General features: G+C 41.8%; 1 protein-coding gene across 1 annotated transcript; it reads left to right on the top strand.

Moving 5' to 3' along the window:
* The first annotated feature begins 1,760 nt into the window (after nucleotides 1-1,760).
* Nucleotides 1,761-15,836, top strand: xylt2 (xylosyltransferase II). The gene is made up of 11 exons (XM_054607919.1): nucleotides 1,761-1,931; nucleotides 6,467-7,010; nucleotides 7,759-7,934; nucleotides 9,352-9,554; nucleotides 10,060-10,140; nucleotides 10,465-10,681; nucleotides 11,071-11,247; nucleotides 11,386-11,642; nucleotides 11,735-11,930; nucleotides 12,308-12,641; nucleotides 13,225-15,836. Exons 1-11 carry the CDS (start codon nucleotides 1,800-1,802, stop codon nucleotides 13,545-13,547), a joined length of 2,640 nt encoding a protein of 879 aa, XP_054463894.1. The 5' UTR covers nucleotides 1,761-1,799; the 3' UTR covers nucleotides 13,548-15,836.
* Nucleotides 15,837-21,530: the final 5,694 nt, after the last annotated feature.

The following is a 21,530-nucleotide window of genomic DNA, read 5'->3' as shown; positions in this document are numbered from 1 at the left end:
TTTTTTAGTGTTTTACGTGCAGTTTTGGAAGTGGCGAGAGAGTTTCAGAGTAATAAGGATGAGAAATAGTTTATATATATTGGTCTATTTATGGTGATCAGGCTGGATTTATTAGGGGGATTGATTTATCTGATATAGGCCCGCCTCATCTAACTATATGCAGTCTGTGCTTTGAATGCAGATACAATCATTTGACATGGTGGCATGGATTTATTAAGTGTGTTCTGAACATATTTTAGGCAGCAGGGAGAACAAAAGTCAGAAGTATGGTCACATGATGTATTTCATAAACCTATGAGATCTTTTTTTAAGTCTTCATTTAACTTTATGTTATGAAAAACAACCCTGAAGTTCTGCTGCAAAAAGAAACTTAACATATGTATATATATTTTTTTTTTTATTATATTTTTTTATTGTACTAAAAATTTGAATTTTCTGTTTTTTTATATACATATTTATTTATATATTTTTTTATTGGACTAAAAATTTTTTCTGTTTTCATTTAATTTTGTTAATTTTCTGTTTTTTTATATTTATATTTTTTATTTATATATATATATATTTTTATTGTTTTTATTGACTAAAAATTTAAATTTTCTGTTTTCATTCATTTTTTATTGTACTAAAATTTTCAAAAAAATGTTTTCATTTATTTTCTATTGTACAAAACATGTTTTATTTTCTGAATTTATTTATTTATATATATATAATATTTATTTATTTATATATATATATATATTATTTTTTATTGTACTAAAAATTTAAATTTTGTTTTTTTATATAAATTTATTTATTTATATATATATTTTTTATTGTACTTGGAAAAAAATTTGAATCATTTATTTTTTTCATTTTTTTTTTTTTTATTTATATATATATATATATATATACCAGTCAAAAGTTTGGACACATATTCTCATTCAACTACTTTGAAGCATCTAAAATATAAGCATTTGTTTGTTTACTAAATAATTCCATATGTGTTCTGTTCATAGTTTGGATGTTTTCATTATTTAATCTACAATTTTATATATAAGAAAATTTAAATAAAGAAAAATCATTGAATGAGAAGGTGTGTCCAAACTTTTGACTGGTACTGTATATATATCTTTTTTTATATTCATATATATTTTTTTATTGTACTAAAAATTTAAATTTTCTGTTTTTTTATATAATGTTTTTTATTTATATATATTTTTTATTGTACTAAAAATGTTAATTTTCTGTTTTCATTTATTTTTTATTAAAAAAAATGTTATTTTCTGTTTTCATATATTTATTTATATATATATATAAATGTATATATATTATATAAAATATATATATAAAAAAAAAAAATATATATATATATATATTATTTTTTATTGTACTAAAAATGTTAATTTTCTGTTTTCATTTTTATTGTATTAAAAATGTTAATGTTCTGTTTTCATTATTTTTATTGTACTAAAATGTATATATATATATATTTTCATTTTTATTGTACAAAAAATGTGAATTTTCATTTATTTATTTATTTATATTTATATATATTTATGTATATATATTTATTTTATTGTATTAAAAATGTTAATTTTCTCTTTTCATTCATTTTGTATTGTACTAAAATGTATATATATATATATATATATATATATATATATATATATATATATATATATATATATATATTATTATATATGTTTTTTTTTTTTATTGTACTAAAAAAACTTTCCGTTAACCTGATGATGGCGAGCGCCCACGCGTGCCCGCGCATCTCCGAATGCTTCGTGCCCGCGCTCCCCCAGTCAGTCGTAAAGATGGCGGCCAGCGAGCGCGTCCAGAAGCTGCTCCGCCGCTACAAGCTGGCGATCGCCGCCGCGCTGGCCATCCTCCTGGTCCAGGGGCTGGTGGTCTGGAGTCTGAGGAGTCTGGAGGAAGGAGAGGCAGAGGTGAGCCCCGAATCCCCCCCCGAATAGCGGGTGTCACGGCGGGTTTTCTGACGGCTTTCATCGGGGAGCTAACAGCTAGCTTAGCGCCTAGCCTAGCTCCCACGTGTGTTATGATGCTGTTAGCGCCTAGCCGATGCTAGCAGCGCCGCTCTGAAGCTTTGCTGTGGCTGTGTGTGTGTGTCCCACACACACACACACACACACACACACACACACACACACACACACACACACACACACACACACACACACACTAATACACGTGTATTACTGTGATATTACACAGATTCATAATACTATTTAACTTGTTTAAGAAGCAGCAGCATTTCATTTAAAGTCACTGTTGTGTTTAACATGTGAGTTTAGTGCAAAACTAGAGACTTAGTACAAGAAAAACATGAAAAAAGTGTTATAAATAATAAAAAACAGTAAAAACAATAACTGAAATATTATATGTACAGACAGATATATATATTTATATATATATTTTTTTATTGTATTAAAAATGTTAATTTTCTGTTTTCATTTATTTTTTATTGTACTAAAATGTATATATATATATATATTATTTTTTTTTTTTTTTTTTTTTATTGTGCTAAAAATGTTAATTTTCTGTTTTCATTTTTTTTTTTTCATTATATTACACAGATTCATAATACTATTTAACTTGTTTAAGAAGCAGCAGCATTTCATTTAAAGTCACTGTTGTGTTTAGAACATGTGATGAGATGATATAGTGCAAAACTAGAGACTTAGTACAAGAAAAACATGAAATAAAATGAAAAAAGTGTTATAAATAAGCAATAAAAAACAGTAAAAACAATCCACAATAACTGAATTATTATATGTACAGACAGAAAAACTATTGTAGCTATTATTGCACATGTGATGCAACTTTTTAGGAACATGTGACTCTGTTCTGATTTCTGTTTTCATTTATTATTTATTGTACTAAAATGTATATATATATTATTATTATTTTTTTTATTGTACTAAAAATGTGAATTGTCTATTTTCATTTATTTTTTTATTTTTTTTATTTATATATATATATATTTTTTAGTACAATAAAATTATGTACTAAAATGTGTGTGTATATATATATATATATATATATATGTATTTTTTCAAATCATGGCTGGGAGCTGAAACGTGCCATTAAACAGCCCAAATATACAGAAACATCTGTTTTACTGTCTGTGTTTGTGTCCAGCAGAGGCCTTTCTGTGTGCAGGGCTGCTCCGTCTCTGTGACCTCCACTGAGCCTTTGAGTCAGACCAAAACACCCAGAGAGGGAGCACAGCCCGGGGGATAGAGGTGGACGTTGAGCAGAGAGTTGCTCCACGAGTCCACCATGGGAAGATTATCTCTGATTCTGCCTCGCACACCTGGAGCACTCGGCCCCGAGGCGTCCCTGCTCCTGGTCTCCCTCTAAATGAGGTGAAGGGAGTTTGTTAACAGATGTGACCCGTGGAGGACTCTGTGCACGGACAGGAGTCTTTTTTATTTTTTTTGAGTGTTGCAGGAATGCAAGCTGGGACTTGAGTTGGGAATGGAGCTGATTCTTTATCGTGATATAATGAGAGTGGGTAGAGTGCAGATCAGTGTTTGGAGGGCAGCAGATGTAACGCTTCAAAAGAGGAAAGAGATCCTGATTCTGTGAGCTAAACAGTAAAGACAAAATTAATTCCCAGTAAGTGTCTGACTCACTTAAAAAGTGACATTATGACAAAACAGGAAGTGAGACATGCTATTCGTCATATTGAAGTCAAAATGTTCCTTTTGACGTCAATCACCTGTTTTCATTTTGAGCCTCTGGGCTTTCTGCTCCCTCATCAGGTGCATTTAGGCTTTAACATGCTTCAGCAGAGGTTCAGAGACATGTCTGTAGGGGTCTGTGGTTAACTGGAGGTCATATAGGACTGTAAAGGAGGCAGACGTACACAGCTATAAAAGTATTTTCTCGGGTCAAACTGACAAACTGTTTTCTAAATGTGTTTATTTTTAAATGAACAATTCAAAGTTGAGAACAGGTCTCATTCATTCTTCGTGATCTCCGGCTTCAGTAACGTGACACTGCTGCTCGGTGCACATGTCAGCCTGACATGAAACTATGTTGGCAGACATCTAGGCAAATGTCAGCCCGCGCCGTCTTTGTGTGTTTTGACTTGAAATGCAGAATCAGATTTCAGGCTTAAGAATGCATATTAAAGTTCACTTTGCAGCCGAACGGTGCATGTTCAGTCAGGGCGGCTCATCAAAACAGGGACCATGAGCGAGAGAGGCTGGATTCCTCCGTGCTCTGTGGTCTCTGCGCTAACTCGCATCGGCTCTAATCAGTGGCTTGCTGTGCATGTATGAACACAGCCACACGCGTTTATACGTCCTGTACAGAAGGGGAAAGGAGTGAGAGAACAGAAGAAGAAGAAGAAGACTGTCATCCTTGTGTCATCCTCTGCTCGCTGCTGCTTCCCGCTTCAGCAGATGGTGACGCTGATAGGGGTTCACTCCACTTTAATTGGAAACTTAAGAGGCTGCATGGCTTTCCTTTGAATCAATACATTTTTTTGACATGACGGCATTAATTAAAAAGCTGTGAAAACGAGTGATAAGGAAAATTGAAACATTAGCCCCCGCTGTGCGAGAACATTTACTCCTGCTGCCGAAAATATCTCTCGGTGTCAGCTGGCAGAATGCATATATGTTCACGGTGGTGGTTTCATTAATATACCAGCGATGAGCCACCTCTGAAAGAAAATATAACACCCTTGTTGGAGAAAATGTGAAATAGTTTTCGGGGCTTTTGATGTTGAGAACAAAAGTTTTTATCATCATTAACAGGAACATTTAGAATGAATCTAGCCGTGTGAACCGGGAGCCTTCAGAGCACCAAACCTCCTTGTTTAGGTGAGGTTTGGAACAAACAGGTCTCTGCTGAAAGCTGACAATAACCAGGTTACTGAAGTTCATGTAAACTCCCTGAAAGAGGCCGGCTCTGCAATGACTGGTATGTCCCCGGGCTTCACAATGCCTCTCACTGTAGTGGGTCTGAGGGTGGAGTTGGCCATCAGAAGCAGACTTTGCTGTGTCGTTTGGCAGCTGGTCCACTGGCACTGTGTTACCTGGCTCCTCGTCCCACCACACAGCGCCGATCCCTTTCCTGTTCATTCGGCTCGGCGTGCCAGCGGCGTGAAGCGAGCGAGCGATCCCCGCGTTCTGCCATATCGTCTGACAGAGGCAGAAAGCTCTCTGCCCACTCACTGTTCTGCTTCCTCTTCTCCAAGCGAATGTTTTGAAGGGCCTTTTGTGCGATCCAGTAATCTGGTGTGCCAACGCTGTGATGCTGTTTGCATAGAATATTTCAAAATGGCTAAAGTCCTGTTCCTTTTTTCAAAAGCTGGTCTTCTGTTTTTGAAGGTGTGATTTGTGCTCCAGTGAGACTGATTCTCTCTTTACGCTTGAATTCAAGTTATATTGTACTTTTTGGATATTGAGAACTGCAGGAAGACACCCAGATGGATGATGGGTGTGTCTGACTGGGTCCTTACATCATTGCAGTACCTCACTGACATTTTAGGGAGTTTATAAACTCTCAGAGGATGATTTTTAAAATTCAAATCTCATACAAAAATCATGCAGTCATGAAGATGTATTAATTATAAGAACAATTATAAAATAATGATACAAAGCTGGGTCAAATCTTGAGCATGTATGCAACATCTGTCTTCTTCAGTGACAATGAATCTGACTTCTTATATCCGTTTGAATAAAGTGTTAGAATGAGAGTTATGCAGTTCATTGTTTTTGCAGAATAATGTGTTTTATAAGATTCCTCTGGCATAGTGCTATATTCACTGTTTTCACCCCTCTGAGAAAAGTGCATTTTTTATTTTTTTTTGCACAAACATGCAGTACAAATAAATGCTCCCCCCAAGCGCACACACACACACACACACACACACACACACACACACACACACACACACACACTGGCAGACACACACAGTAGCTTTCTGGTGAGGATTCCCTTACTGTCTGAGGTTTTCATGCTCGGTTTGCATCACTCGACAAACATTTGTTTGCATTCTTCCTGCATGTTTTTGTCAGAGTGTGCAGACAGAGGTTTGTTGAGGTCTCTACAGTGAATCACTGGATTAATTATGTGTCTTTAAGTGTGTGTGTTGGTGTGTCTGTGTTGGTGTGTCTTTAAGTGTGTGTGTTGGTGTGTCTTTAAGTGTGTGCGTGGCTATCTAGAACTGCTTTTTGCAGATTAGCTTCACAAAAAGGCAGCGGCTCAGCTAAAAATAACTCAGATCAGAGAATGAAAAAAACAGACAAAGCGAGTAAACACATCCTTCCCTCTGGGCCCCGTTCAGCTGTTGTCTTAGTGGTGGTCTTAGTTTACCTCATGTAATTCCTGGATGGTGAATCAACATCTCCTCCCTGTAGTGCTTGTCCAAGATGTTCTTCGCAATAACTCTTGATTTAATATGCGTTTTATTCCATCCCCCCCGCCCTTCTCTTTCTCTACTCAGAGAAAAACACGGCGGTCGAAGCTGCCTGACCACAACAGCCAGGACCTCAAGAGAGACGCCTCACTTTGGGAGAAACAAAACTCTTTGTCAGGGAGGAACAGGGGCCGATGGAGCGGCAGGTCGGAGAGGACGGGCGGCACAGCAGCCAGTGCGCTGAGGAGAGGGACCAGCCGCAAAGGAGAGAAGCCAAGCGTCCGGCTGAAGTCTCCTCAGGAGCGAGGGATGGCGGGAGCGGGGTTGGACGGCGTGATCCTCCATGACCCGTCCAGCAGCCGCAACTTCAACGAGACCCGAGGCGGAGCCGACGGCGCGGCCAAGTTACTGGTCGCCGTCGTGCAGGGGGAGCCGGGCAGCGTGGACGGGGCGCACCAGAACCCCAGCAGTGACTTTGTGCCTAAATGTGATATCGTAGGAAAGGACGCCTTGTCTGCCCTCCACCGCGCCGGCTCCCAGCAGTGCAGGCAGGAGATCGCCAACATCGTGTGTCAGCATCAGGCCGGGAAGCTCATGCCGGACGCACTCCCTCAGTTCTGCCCGCAGCACGGTGAGAACATGTGCACTGATAGGGTGATGCCGCTGAAGGTGCAGAACATCTACTGACGGAGATTTCTGAACACTGACAGATATTCAATGAAAACATTTCTCATTCCCAAATCCTCTTGAATCTCCCGTGACATTTGTGGTGGGGTTTGTTTCCTCAATCCTCTTGTCGTCTCTAAAGAATTGAACATTATCACACCGCCTCTTTATATAAATCCTTCATGACAACTATCGTCATTTATGAAATAATATTTACAAATAGTATCTTTATTTGGAGATCTTGTGGTTTACATACTTGACAAGAAAGAATTTGACATTAATGTCGTGTACGTCGGCCATCGCTTGCACACCGAGTAATGGTTAAACGTCACAGCCCATCAAATCACACATATCTCTCACATAACGTTCTATACTTGTCTCTAGCTGTTGGCATTCTACTGTACATAGTGTGGTGTTGGGTTGCACAGGGGCAAAACACCAACCCACACCTCTAATGTGTTTGTGCATTCCTGTGAACACAGTTGGTGGCGTTCACGTGTGTGGGAAGATTTGTTGGAGGGAAAATGAAAAATAAGAAGAGGAAAAGGCAATCCTATACATTTCACACATGGACTTGTTATGTAATCTGCTAAAATGATATTTTATCCATCGAACAGTGTCTTTCTCAACCACCCAGCCTACAAGTTACTGTGCTCTGAATCTCTCTGGACCCTACTGACTCAGTCCTTTACGTGTCCGTCCTCTTTGAACAGGTTTATCAAATCAGGTCCAGGCCTTTGGCGAGCTGGACAACAGCCTGTCCAAAGTGGAGAACCCGGTCAGAGTGGCTTTCGTTCTGATGGTCCACGGCCGAGCTGTACGGCAGCTCAAGCGCCTCATCAAAGCCATATATCACCGTGACCACTACTACTACATCCACGTGGACAAGGTAAGCCCTAAAGGAGATCACAGAGCCTTTACTACCAAACAGTCTGAGACACAGACAGAGCAATCCTGCATGTTAGAAATATCCACATAAAACATAATTAATTCTTCTACTCTGAACCTGGAAAAAAGGTTCTGCAGGTGATTCGAGCTTATTGTTTATTTATGGTTCTGCTGAACATTGAAGAGCGTATTTGGCTCTCTGATTGGTTCTGGCTTCACTGAGCTCACACATGTTTTTACCGGTGAGGTCTTCTTGCGTTATGAAGGTTAAATATATCCCGCGGGTCTCACAGTGTGGTGAAGGGGATTAGCCTGGATAGAGTAAAGTGTAGTTATTCTTGGTGGCTGGATTTAGTGGAGGAAAAAGCCTTCTATCATGTGCAGCTCGAAGACAGGAAGACAAATGTACGTCCGGCTGCTGATACTGAGGCGGAGACCTCAGGTGTGTTCGGTGCAGACGGCAGAGAAACGGGTGCCTGTTGTCGGTGCACCTGTGTAGCCGGAAAGGTTGTCGAGTCCTGGAGAGATTCTGTGTTCTGCTGCCAAAGGACGGAGGAGAGGCTCAGTGGAGGACGCCATCGCAGACCTTTTATTTATCACCGAGGCAAAAGCCTGTTTGACAGATGAGCCTGTAAAACAGGTCAGGCTGTACTGGACTCAGTCTGTTGCTGCCGTCTCCTCCGTGAACACAACCACAACAACCACAGATTCATGCATTCATGTCTGAAGAAGTCTTTGCTAAATTTAAGACAAATCTCCGCTGATTATTTAACACAGGACAGAGTCAGTGGCACAGCGTTTGTGCTTCAGTGGACTTCATGTCCCTGAACAAAGTGTCTTTTCTGTTTAACTGCCCATTTGTCGCTCCAGGACCTTTTATTAGCCGTGTTCATTTGGAAACAGGCTGCTTGTTAATGAGTTGGTAATTAATCTAATTAAAGGGGAATTTAACAAAAGGTCCTTTGAACCTACAGATTTGTGGCTTCCTGCTATCTTCAGACTCGTAGCGATATCTCTCCCCACTTCTAATGACTCTGAATGAAGCCTGGCAGCTGCTTGGCTCTCTGACTCCCCCATCTCTCCCTTCATTCCCTCTAGATTAATCCCTGCTGGAGGTTTTACAGAGTACTATCCTTTAAGCTCAGTTCATCTTAGTTCTGTGTTGCTATCACCTATTGCCTCTTTGAAAAGGAAAGAGGAAAAAGGCAAAAATATCATCACGGTGACCCACAATGCAAAGCACCATGTGGCTGTTGTTCTGCTCGGATCAAATTCTCTTTCAACGAGAGCCAGCTTTGTGTGCTTTTCTTGGCACAGTGGCGGCTGCAGATCTGTGGGAACAACATTCACCTTTTGTGATGCAGAAACTCAGATTTCACCATTTTAACAGTTTGAACTTTTGCTTTGAAACTCTCCAGCGGTCCGGGTACTTGCATCGGGAGGTCCTGCAGATAGCCCAGCAGTACCCAAACATACGGGCCACGCCCTGGCGGATGGTCACCATCTGGGGCGGTGCCAGCCTCCTGAAGGCCTACCTACGCAGCATGCAGGACCTGCTCTCCATGCTGGACTGGAAGTGGGACTTCTTCATCAATCTCAGCGCCACAGATTTCCCCACCAGGTCAGCAGAGTAACTGTATTGTAAAGCATTGGTTGAAGGTGCAACCAAACTCCATTCACGTGTTTAATACAGTTTTTCCAATGCAAACTCTGTTGTTGTGCATCAGAGCCGTGACAACATCAAGTATGTGTTGATTATTTGGTGATTTTCTTGTTCACTGCTGGTTTAATCTTTCAATAGAGCATGGAGATTTGATTCCTGTGAAGCCAAAGCATTTTCCAGATAAGAAGAGTAGTCTGACAGCAGCATGACATGGATTGTTTTCTTCACTGAATCACAGAGCTTGCAGTAAATAGTCTTCTTTCTCGCTGATCAGTTTTTGCTGGATATCTGAGGCTGCCTTGATTGGTTGGATGCACACAGACAATCCTATGTCAATATGAATCCTAATTTCACCGATCTCCAGCCAGCTATTTATTTTCCAAAGAACCTTCTAGAAATCTGTTTTTCTTTCTTGACCGAACCCTTCTTCCTTTTCATTTCTCACCTTAACACCGTCCTGCAGGACCAATGATGAACTGGTGGCGTTCCTGTCGCAGCAAAGGGACAAAAACTTCCTCAAGTCCCACGGGAGAGAAAATGCCCGGTGAGTGTGCCAGCAGTTTGATTCAATGTGACGCCACACACCAACAAATCAAAGCATAGTTTAGATTTTTGGACAGAAATTGGTTGTAACTAAGTGGTAAACACTGCATGGCGCGCCTGTGGAGATATTTCCAGTGAGTCAGCAGCAGCCAATGAGAGCAATTAAGAAATCATTTCAATCTCCATGATGCTGAAATCACACAAGAGGCAAAAGAGCGACGTGGTGATTTGATTCTTCAGTCAGAGATGTTTGATCACTGCATTGGTGGATTCTGTGAATAGCATCACGTCTTTGTGTTTAAACCGTGCTCTGTCTGCGTTGAAGGTTCATTAAGAAGCAGGGCCTCGACCGTCTCTTCCACGAGTGTGACAACCACATGTGGCGCCTCGGCGAGCGCAGCATCCCAGAAGGTCTGGAGGTCTCGGGAGGCTCCGATTGGTTTGCGCTCACCCGCCGCTTCGTGGAATACGTGATGAACTCCCAGGACGAGCTGGTGTCGGGGCTGAAGCAGTTCTATACCTACGCTCTGCTCCCCGCCGAGGTGAGTGAGCCTGAGGTGTCTGTTTATCTCCCCTAGTTGAGACAGACAGTTTGATGTACAAGTCTGTCTCCGGCTCGTCCTCCCCTGCCAAGTCAGAAGAGCCCGGCAGCGGAGATAATGTAATACTTTAAGCTTTCGGGCGCAGCGTGCGGCGGAGGAGCCAGACGGGAGAAGGGTTCACTTGAGTTTATCTGACTGTGTGGTTTAAAGTCTCAGAGGAGCTGCGGTGGTTTGTTCCCTGTTGTTTGAGGCTATATAGGCGTGACCTTTTGCGATTTAGAGCCAGTGGATAGAAACTGTTTATTCTTGTCTTTGACGGTTTACAGCATCTTCGCTCTCACACAACACGGCCCAGAATAAATATTGTATTTTCTCCTGCTTCTTCCTAGTCCTTCTTCCACACGGTGCTCGGGAACAGTCACATGTGTGACACCCTGGTGGACAACAACCTGCGTGTCACCAACTGGAACCGTAAGCTGGGCTGTAAATGTCAGTACAAGCACATTGTGGACTGGTGTGGCTGCTCTCCCAACGATTTCAAACCGCAAGACCTGATCCGGATCCAGGTGAGTGGGCCGGCTGCAGAACCACAACTCATCCATTTCTTTTCTTCCATTTTCTTCCTTTTCCAATCTGTTGGTTTTATCAGCACCCGTTTGGTTCATCAAGGTTTTCCTTTTGTTTATTCTTTGTTTCTACCACAGCAATTGACCCGTCCGACATTCTTTGCGCGCAAGTTTGAGTCGACCGTGAACCAGGAGGCCATAGACATCCTGGACACTCACCTGTACGGCCAGTACGCTCCGGGAACTGTTGCCATTAAGGCGTACTGGGAGAGCCTGTTTGAGCAGCTGGATGGCGTGGGCTCGCTCAGTGACGCGGCTCTGACCGCTCACTCTGCGTTCTTTCGTCTCAGCCTAAAGAATCTGGCGACTCCAAAGAGCAACGTGGAGGCCTGCAGGTCCGTAGACACTGTTGTGTAAATGACTGAGGTACATGAGGTTTCTTTACTGAATATATATTTATAGATTTTCTTTTCTCCACTAAATGCAGGTTAGAACCAGTAGGCTACCCTCTATCGGTACAAGTGTACTTTTATGACGACCGTTTCCAAGGATATCTGGTGCAGCAGGAAGTCCAGGCTGTGGGTTCAAAGGTCAAGGAGACACTGGAGATGTGGGCGATGCCCCAAGCCACGTTTGTCCTCGAGAAAAACCTTAAGGAGTTTGAAAGGCTCAAGAACCTGGAGGTAAGTGCACTTCTTGTCTAAAGAAGATGAGGATTCTTCTTTATCTTTGTCCAAACCTTTAATATCAAGGTACCTTAAGAAAACTGCTTCACAGGAAGATTTTCCTTCCTGATATGAAAAAATTAGCTTGGTTTTATCAGGGCTTTATCTGACCAAAACTGAACTTTGAAGTTTAATTAGATTTAAAAACATATGTTCATTTTGGGAGGACAGCAGAGCAGAAAGTTCTAACATATCCTCTCTCCTTGTCCTCCAATAAAAATATGAAAGTCAAAGACGTAGAGGGCGTTGTATTGCTGTATTGCTGTATTGTGTCACATAACCCATTGCTCCTTCAGGACTCTACAGACAGTGATTCCTTGTCTTCTCCCTGGCAGATCGGCACAGACTGGGATCCTAAAGAAAGGATCTTTCGTAACTTTGGCGGCGTGATCGGCCCTCTGAATGAACCACTGGCGGTCCAGAAGTGGGCACGTGGTCCCAACCTCACGGCCACTATCGTATGGATCGACCCAGCTCTGGTGGTGGCAGCATCCTATGACATTACCGTGGACGTGGATGCAGAGTACACCCAGTACAAACCCCCGCTGCAGCGCCCCCTACGGCCCGGCACCTGGACGGTACGGGTGTTAAAGCAGTGGGAGCGCGTGGCGGAAGTCCGCTTCCTTGTCATGCCCTTAACCTTCAAAGATAAGGAGCCACTACGCAAAGGTGAGACCTGGATACAGAGCGTCTGATTGTCATTATGTGAGTCTAAAGGAAAAAGCTGGCGATATTCTATATCTTTCTCATTGTCAACAATTCCCATGAAATATAAAGTACTACAACTCGACATGTTTACTTTGTCTGTGGCCCATGTACTCCTACTGAAGACATCCAGCTTGAGAAATGGTTCACAGATATATAGCTTAAATTTATAAAACAGCTGGATAGTGACTGTTATTCAATCAGAGTAAAGGCCGACTCATGGCTGTGTGGTTGTTGTGGATCATTTTCAAGTATTCTGGCTGCAGAGCAGTGTGTGTTTATGGGATTGATCCAAAATAAGCTACACTGCCTGAACATGTGACTTATGTGAGGGTGGCTTACTCGTGTGTTTTAAATAGCTTTGGGACAATAGAGCTTTATAGCAAAGAGAAATAAACTACAGGCTTTTATTTTTTTATGGGTTTGTTGATGATGAGATACAGTATAGAACATCACTGGACTAATAGAAGGTTTGAAGTTTAGCTGGAAAGTGTCTTTAGATCTTTTAAATAACTCATTTCCCCCTTCAATCTCTCTTTGTCTCCAGAAGGGGACATCTGGCTCCATGCAGGTCCTCCAGGAAACCTGTACCTGGAGCAGAGCTACCAGCAGCTGGGCCCCGTGCTGAAGCTGCCCCCCCAGGAGTCGGCCATGCAGGAGGCCCAGCGTAAAGCCCAGCTGGTGGGTCCGCCCCTCGAAGCGTGGGTGGACAGCAGCATAGGGACCTTCTGGGTTACAGGAGGTCTGTGCGCCACAGAGTCTTCCTCTTGTCCAGCGGTGGGACCTTGCTCCAAGACCTCCTGGAGCTCCCTGTCCCCGGACCCCAAGTCTGAACTGGGCCCGGTCAAAAGTGACGGGCGGATCAGGTAGCCCCCAAGAGAGGAGAGGCTGTAGACGTCAACACATGCACAGGAAGTATGAGGGAGAGCTGGACCTGCACTGGAGGGCTCCAAGAGAACCTGTGTGAACCGGATCTCGTCTCAGAGCTCAAGGGCACATAAACAACCAGATCTTCCTGCACTGAGGAGTCGAGACATTCTCAGTGAGGTGGTGATACGGACTTAAAAGGAGGAGGATGTGACTGCTGGGAATTTGCACATAGACTTGTCATTGTTTGCTGAATGGTAACAATGGTGTATTGTTTTTATTTTTCCTGGCACACGGGTTGCCAGTCAGGGTCAGAGTTTGGGGAAAAAGACAACAACCTCTGTGCATGTTTGAACTCCGTTTTCCGCTGCGAAAGAATCGGGAGGCAGTCGTCAAAACTCGACTACAGGAGAGTGGAACCTCTGCATCATATTGTTGTGCTTATTTTAAAGCATTGTTGTTGTTATGAACGCATAAGGAGCAGACGGATGAAGTGCACTTTACTGTAAGACTATGGTGTTAAACAGAGGTCACTTGGTTACAGAGTGAGGAGCAGTTTGAGAGTCATAGATGAGGTCACATCCCTTTTTATTTTACACTCTAAACCTGCACAGACACATCACTAAATACCTGGTACCTGTTTTAGGAAAAAGAGTATAGAGAGAGAGTATTTCAATTTTAGTTCTGTTTACTGTGACATATCATAGAACATGTTTATTTTTATGTATATTTGTGTCATCTGTTAGTTCTCTGAACTGGCAGTAAAGTGTTAAGTCCTCTTTGATGTCCATTGTAGCAAGAAACAAAAAGACACTCCGTTTTCAGAGGAATCTCCTGGACAGCTGCAACATCAAGGCAGCAGATAGCCGGTTACAAAAGAGCAATTCCCTTGAAATACACGATAAAACAATCTCAACTCAAAACATCCAGATATAGTTATATGACAACAAACTCCACCTGCTGATGAAGGCCGTGAATAGTCTGAAAATCTTAAGTTGAGATTGTTTTGGCAGCTGTCCAGGTGAAATCCTCTGAAATGAACTTTTGAGCTTTTTGGTTCCAGAATTCTTTTGTTTTAAAAGCACAAGATAAAACTTTAAAGCAATAGTTTTGTTTGCTTTCTTGTCCAGAGTCAAATGAGAAGATTGATACTCCTCTTATGTTTTGTAAATACGAGCCAGCAGCTGGGTAACGTAGCTTAGCATAAAGACTGGAAACAGCTAGCCTGGTTTCCAAAGGCAACTAAACCAGCAGCTAAAGTATCTAAAGCTCTGTTGTTTTTTTAAATGTGTAAAAACATCAAACTGCTGTTTTCCAGATGATGTTGACAATTTCTCGGCTTGGACTAAATACGTCCAAGAAAGAATGCTCCGACCCACAACCGATAGATTTGTTGTTTTAATACTTCTTTCTTCGTACGGATTAAACGGGGACATACATAAGGCGTCTGTTAGTTTGGTTTATTTTGCTCAGAGTCAGGCTAACTGTTTCCAATCATTGTTAATCAATGCTATTAACCGTACAAACGTGAAAGTCGTATCAATCTTCACATCCACGTTAACTCAACACTGCGTGTGCCCCGTTTGCCTCGCAGGCCGGTTGATCTCATTTCATTTCCCATGGTGCATTTCAATTCAACTCAAGTCCACCAATCAAGATGTTTTACAGTTCTCTGTACGTTTGTGTTTTTATTTCACTGTGATCAGGAGAATCTAAGCTGCCTTCACTTGTGAGAAGATGAATTGTTTACTACGGGACAGTAGCTTCCAGAGACGTGCAATGAATGCCTTTTCAGAGGATAGTGAGCCCCCCTGTCTGTGTCTTATTTAGATTTTTAAAACCTAATTTTTAATGTTCTTAAATAATATAGTTGGCCACCGTATGAGTTTTCAAGTGACCTTGTGTACCTTGCACAGTACAGTTGCTTCAGTGAAGCCCCAGTTTTATCGCTACAAGAAAGAAAGTAAATGGCGGCTCAGATGTTATTTTTCTACACTGTTTGAGAGGAGGTGTGTGTGTGTGTGTGTGTCCGTTCATCTCCAGAGCTCTGTTGAACTATTAATAACTGCTGTCTAATAATGTTGTATTTGACAGTCCCACCTACCAATGCGTGTTTTTTGGGGGTCCGGGTCTCTTGAGGTCCGGGTCTGCTGTGATGACCAGCAGCGGTCTGTTTTGATGAGTCATGCTGAGCTCTGTGGCTCTAATGTGACACGGCGACTTCAGCCGGTCACCATCTGCCTCTGGGGAAGCTCCAAGGCATCCTGACTGATGACTCAATAAAAAACACTTTAAAGGGTTTTGTAATGTGTTTTGTATTTTTTTCCTCTTACCACATGTCTCATTTTCAACTGAATCTAATAGCAAGAAAATAGTTATTCTTATATTTCAGATGGACGACATTAAATCAGTTTTTTTTTGGTCTTAATTTCCTGTTTCCATTCGATATAAAAGGTTTTCCCCTGATGAAGGAAGTAGGACATGTTTATCTCTCTCCAGGGTGCTGAACGCTTCCTTGTCTTCACTTCCTTGTAGCTATTCCCAACATGGTTTTTACTTCATAAATACTGTAAACTACACCTCAGTGACGCTTTCATATAAATATTTAGTCCGGTTTGTGTCTCTGTTCAGGATAGAAACCTGCAGAGGAGGAGGGCCGGAGGTGACGACCGACGGAGAGGACGTTCTAACGTTTAGTTTGTTTGCTTCTGACGATAGAACGCGTTCAGGCTTTAGGTCAGACGTGATGGAGGACACCAGCGAAACACGGAGGCGGGAGGAGGAGAAGCTGGTTTCCTCGGACAGTGCGTACGGGTCATCGGCTGTGGACACGGACACGGAGGACGGAATGTCTCCCACATCAGACACCTTCCCCTATAATGAAGACCTGACGCACAAGGTGACTCATTCCTCTCTTCACTAGTTTGTTGACCTTGCAATTGTCCCAGAGACAAGAAATTACCAGAATAATTGTCAATTAATGGTTTGCTAGCAATTCTATATTAATAGTCTCAATTTTGGGCCCAGTTATTAAATTATGTGTGCTCCCTCTGCCCATAAATAAATACCCACTGCAAGCTAATTTCTCAAAAATGGTCATCAGGAGAGCTTAATAAAAGCAATTATTTATAAAAAAAGGTCTATAGTTTATGTTTATTATCCATATAATAAACTGGAACCCCTTAAGTGTTCAATATAAAATAAATTAAAAAAGACATTATAAATCATGAATATAGTGTAAAAATATATAAATGAAAAAATTGGTTAAATAACTTAAGAAATTATTATTATGATCAATTATTTTCACATTAACATTTTATATATAAATATTTATATAGATATTTTTATTTCAAAGTGTGCTTTCTTTTATTTCAGTCTTAATTTTGGGTCATGTAAACTGATAGTATGTATTTTTCTAGAAGCTCCCTCAGGCCTAACATCCTCAACTGAAGCAGCTTCACTGCTGTAATCATTCAGCTGAAAGGAGTAACTCATTGGTATTCATGGGTAAAATATTGTTAATCCTCTGTGTATGACTTGTATACATGACACACACACACACACACACACACACACACACACACACACACACACACACACACGTATCATATCTAACACAGTATAAAGCTGGTAAGAGCTCAATCCTGATTTTCTTTTTTAGTTTTCTGGATTATTACAGCAAATAAAAAGACAAATAGTTTTTTTGTATTGCTCACATTACTTCTGCAGGAACACACTAAGTTAAATATGTTTCTACAGTCTGTGAGATTAATTTTACTGCTTTAAAACTGAAGCTATTTTGATGGTATGATTCCCTCATGAACTTGACATTTTTGATCCGAGTACAAACTCACATTTCTGGTTACATTTGTTGTTCTGCCGAGTCACAGTCTGCCAGAGACGACTCAGGATACTAACGACAGATGGCTCGACTCTCTGCAGGCGACAACGGGCCAATTGGACCTCAGTTCTTAAAACACACAATAAACTTCCAACTTCTACTTTTTTTTTTTGAGTTTACACTGTTCTATGAAAAAAAGGTGTAGCTCAAAATCTAGTCAGAACCGCTCGTTGTTAGACATGAAGGGACGTGGTTTTCCTTTTACTTCAGTAATTATTCTTAAATGAATGTAAAGTTATCAGCATTTAAAGACATCTGCCGAAAAGTAGAAACATGAAGGTAAAGACACTCCCTGTCCTCTCTCTCTCTCTCTGCTGTAAGAATCCACACTACACTGCTCATATTTAAAAACAAGCACAGCTTTTTCTTTAATTATTAGTTCTTAGATTAATTTACATTTTAAAGAAAAAAACAAATAAAGGGAATGTTGGAATAAGGAGCTGAAACAGTGGCATGGACATTCAATAATCACCAGAAAAAGTACCATAAATACTGTTAAAAACTGTGTTATTAAAGGAATGTTATGTATGATATGATGACATCACTGAGGGTCTAAATTACCATCCACTGCATTCATTGCACACTTATGCATACCTGAATGCTGGGCTTCCACTTGGCCCTTTAACGGTAACTATCTCATTATGAAACATCTCTGGGGCTCACTCTCGATGAACCCAAACAACTCTGAGAAGAAATCTCGTGTTGCCATGGAGACACATTCAGCATCTCCACCTCCATCCTTCCTTCATTCTTCCTCCATACATTCATTCCCACATGTGCTTCCTAGAGATAAACTTCCCCCCCCACCTCGCTGCTGTTTTTTTTTCTTTTTTCTCCAGCAGCGTTTGTCCTGAGAACGTTTACACGCCGGCATAAAAACTTGATGAAGGAGACATAAAATAGTAATATGTTGATTTCACGGCCAGCTGAACACGGCACAAACACAGTGTGAGTCATGCACGTGGCAGCTCGCCTCTGGTCTGCATCTTTGGACTTGAGGGCCAATTTGTGCTTGTACCTACTCACAAATTTAATTTAATGCTTAACTTAATGTTATTCAAAAGTGAAACAATATCATCCTATTTTATTCACATCCTGTACGCTGTGTTTGAAAAGCTCATCTTCTATCTGCGGGTTTTCTGGAGATTCTTATCTGTATTTTCAGCATGAAAACTGTTGCTTTACTTAGCATTTTAGACAGCCACATCTTCAATAAGACTTCTGCAAGCTTCCAATCGAAAGCACCACATAGTCTTCATTCTGTATATCTGCTCAAACCGTCAGGATGTTATTAATAGGAGAGCAAAGTGGAATGTGCAGAACTCGTGGATGTCAGTGATTAAAGTGAGCGTATCGCGAGCTGCAGAGCACTGCATGCTGTAATGCTGCGCAGCATGTGGGCTCTTTGAAACCGCAGATAAGAAGCAGCAAGCAGGAGGTGGAGGAGGAGGAGGAGGAGGAGGGTGGGGTGATAAATGTCAACAAAATAGGCAAGCATCTGCAACTGAAGACCTCCAGGCTGGACTCCCCCAGCAGCCCCAAAATGAGACGATAACCATGGCGACAAGGCCGATTGATGCCTGCGTTCAGAGCTGTGGTGTCAAAGCAGCAGGACACACACGACCCGCGGCCATGACAGCTGATGTCATCACAACGACACTGTGTTTATACGAGGGTGTGAGGTTTGATTTGTCCTCAGATCCTTTATTTAAGGAAATAGAACTTCACAGAAATAACCCACTACATGCCATATATATATACACAGTATATATGGCAATAAAAGAGGAGAAAGGAGAGGAATCCGCATTTGTTTTCTTGTGGGTGTTCTCATGGGAATGTGGATATTTTCAGATCAATTTGAGGAGTGACTGTGGTTTGCATGTTCCATATTTTATCTGAAGTGAGTCATGCAGTGATGGACTCGCACTGGTCTGCTCTCGGTCATGACTTAGTCTCGGTTTAGTCCAACTTAAGGGTTGTGGCCCTTTAAAGGGTCACAAATATGCAAATCTGAGGGTATTTCATTATTAAAATATTCTTTTTTGGGGGGCTTTTTTGGGACTTATTGTATAATTTACCTCTTTAGGACCTAAACAGTTTAGATTAACTATTAAATACTGTTGTTGAACAAATGTAGTGGAGTAAAAAGTACAATAAATGTCTCCTAAATGGAGTGAAGTAGAAGTAGAAGTACAAGTGTAGTACTTGAGTTAACGTACTGCTGGTGAGTATAGGACGTGTTTAAAAAAATGTCATAATAAAGAGAGATTTCTGTGGTTAGTGTTCCTCTTGTGGGTGCAAGCAGCCTGAGATGTGAGCAGCCATCTCTGATACAGTGACACAGTTTCAGGCCTAAACACACACACACACACACACACACACACACACACACACACATCCAGTATCTTCCCAGTTAACCACTGCACATTGCCGTTCCCTCTTGAAGGCATTGAGCCGTCACATTGCGTTACAGAAGGCAGAGCTGTGCGCCGAGCAACAGATGAACATGTACAGTATCGTACTCTGATTGTGCCCACACACACACAGTGTTCTGGCCTCGGGCGATAAGCGAAGGAGGCAAAGCAGTGGAAGCATAATGTCATATCTCTCTCCCTCCCTGCAGACGATCCTCGTGGGAGACAGCGGAGTGGGTAAGACCTCTCTGCTGGTTCAGTTCGACCAGGGAAAGTTCCTCCCAGGCTCCTTCACCGCCACCGTCGGCATCGGTTTCACAGTGAGTCCACACTTCCTGTCCTCCACACACACACACACACACACACCCTCCCTCGCATGTCCCTCCTCCCCCCCACACTCTCACGCTGTTGACTTCCATCGTTTGATGTGAAGGACACGTCGCTGCGATTGGGCTGTTTGTGCTGAAGTCGTGACGTGAAAGTGAAGCTCATGTTCTCCGTTTCTCTGCTGCCAGTGGAGAGCAGCATGAATCAGTGGTGCTCTCCTCCAGCGTGGGACGATGGATGCATCTTCTCACCGCATTCGTTACGACCACCAACAGTGTTTGTGTGCGTTATTATGGTTAATGATGCCACTGCTATGATTAAGTCAATGTGAAGACACATCGCAGGTTGTTTGCTGCGGTTTTAACAGAGCTGTTTCATGTGATTTTATGCTTTGTGGCATGTGAGGAGGAGGAGGAGGGGGTTGACTCTGTGGAGGAAATAGGAAGATGTTTGGCTCGTTTAATGACTGATTCTGTGTCTGTGATAACTTTGGCTTGGTGTCACTGCCATTAGAGCGGCACGGAGACGGCAGGAATATGTGAGAAAGTGTAAAATTGGCTTTGCCAGTTCGCATTAGCATGTTGTTCTGTGTGTGATTCAAGCTTCAAAAAAAGGCCTGCAGAGAAAAATGCACGAGAAACAAAACAAGTCACCAAGATGCAGCTGCATACGTCTGGATTTAAAGCAGGGTTAGACATGTGTTGGTGTTTATTTAGATTGGGCTTATGCAGGTGGTCAAATTAAAGAGCTTTAAATGCAAAGAACATCTTAATATATTCTTATAAACTGTCACCTACATTTAGAGCTTCCTCGGCCTCTTTTTCAGATGCACTTCTCTCCACTGATCCTTATGAACCACACTCAATGATAAAGCATTGGGGCAGATACAAGAACATGCAGTAAATCTGACGACTGAGTATATATTAGCACCACTCATAATTAAATCAACCATCCGATCAGCTCCATCTACAACCTGAATATTTCATGTTCATGTCTGAGGCGTGAGATGTGGCCTGCAGCTTCCCCGTGACGCAGAGTGATGCCTTCATATGTTCAGATGATAGATCTCATGTCAGTTATGTAACATAAACGCTCTCTGACTGTGTCATTGATCCTGTCACCACGGAGAGGAGCGGGGACTCGACTTGAACACTGGAGGGAGACAAACACCGGGACAACATTCATCATCAGGCTCAGCTCCGACATGTATGACATGCTAATTAAATGGGAGACATGTGTGTTTTTTATGTCTTCCCAAGAGGGGATTTTTGATTGTTTGGCTGCTGTGAGGAGAGAAGCCAATGGGTTTATTAAAAAGCTGCAATAATTAGAAAAAATCAGCAT

The sequence above is a fragment of the Anoplopoma fimbria genome, chromosome 11 (genome assembly GCF_027596085.1).
Source record: "Anoplopoma fimbria isolate UVic2021 breed Golden Eagle Sablefish chromosome 11, Afim_UVic_2022, whole genome shotgun sequence".
NCBI classification, from domain to species: Eukaryota; Metazoa; Chordata; class Actinopteri; order Perciformes; family Anoplopomatidae; genus Anoplopoma; species Anoplopoma fimbria.
The sequence above is the reverse complement of the archived record's forward strand: the minus strand, read 5'-3'. Positions and strand labels throughout refer to the sequence as shown.

Bases quoted from the DNA above. Each gene is read 5' to 3' on its own strand.
- xylt2 (XM_054607919.1), top strand. From the start codon at position 1,800: ATGGCGGCCAGCGAGCGCGTCCAGAAGCTGCTCCGCCGCTACAAGCTG. The intron at 10,682-11,070 runs GTGAGTGAGCCT...GCTTCTTCCTAG, and splicing joins ACGCTCTGCTCCCCGCCGAG to TCCTTCTTCCACACGGTGCT. The intron at 11,931-12,307 runs GTAAGTGCACTT...TCTCCCTGGCAG, and splicing joins AAAGGCTCAAGAACCTGGAG to ATCGGCACAGACTGGGATCC.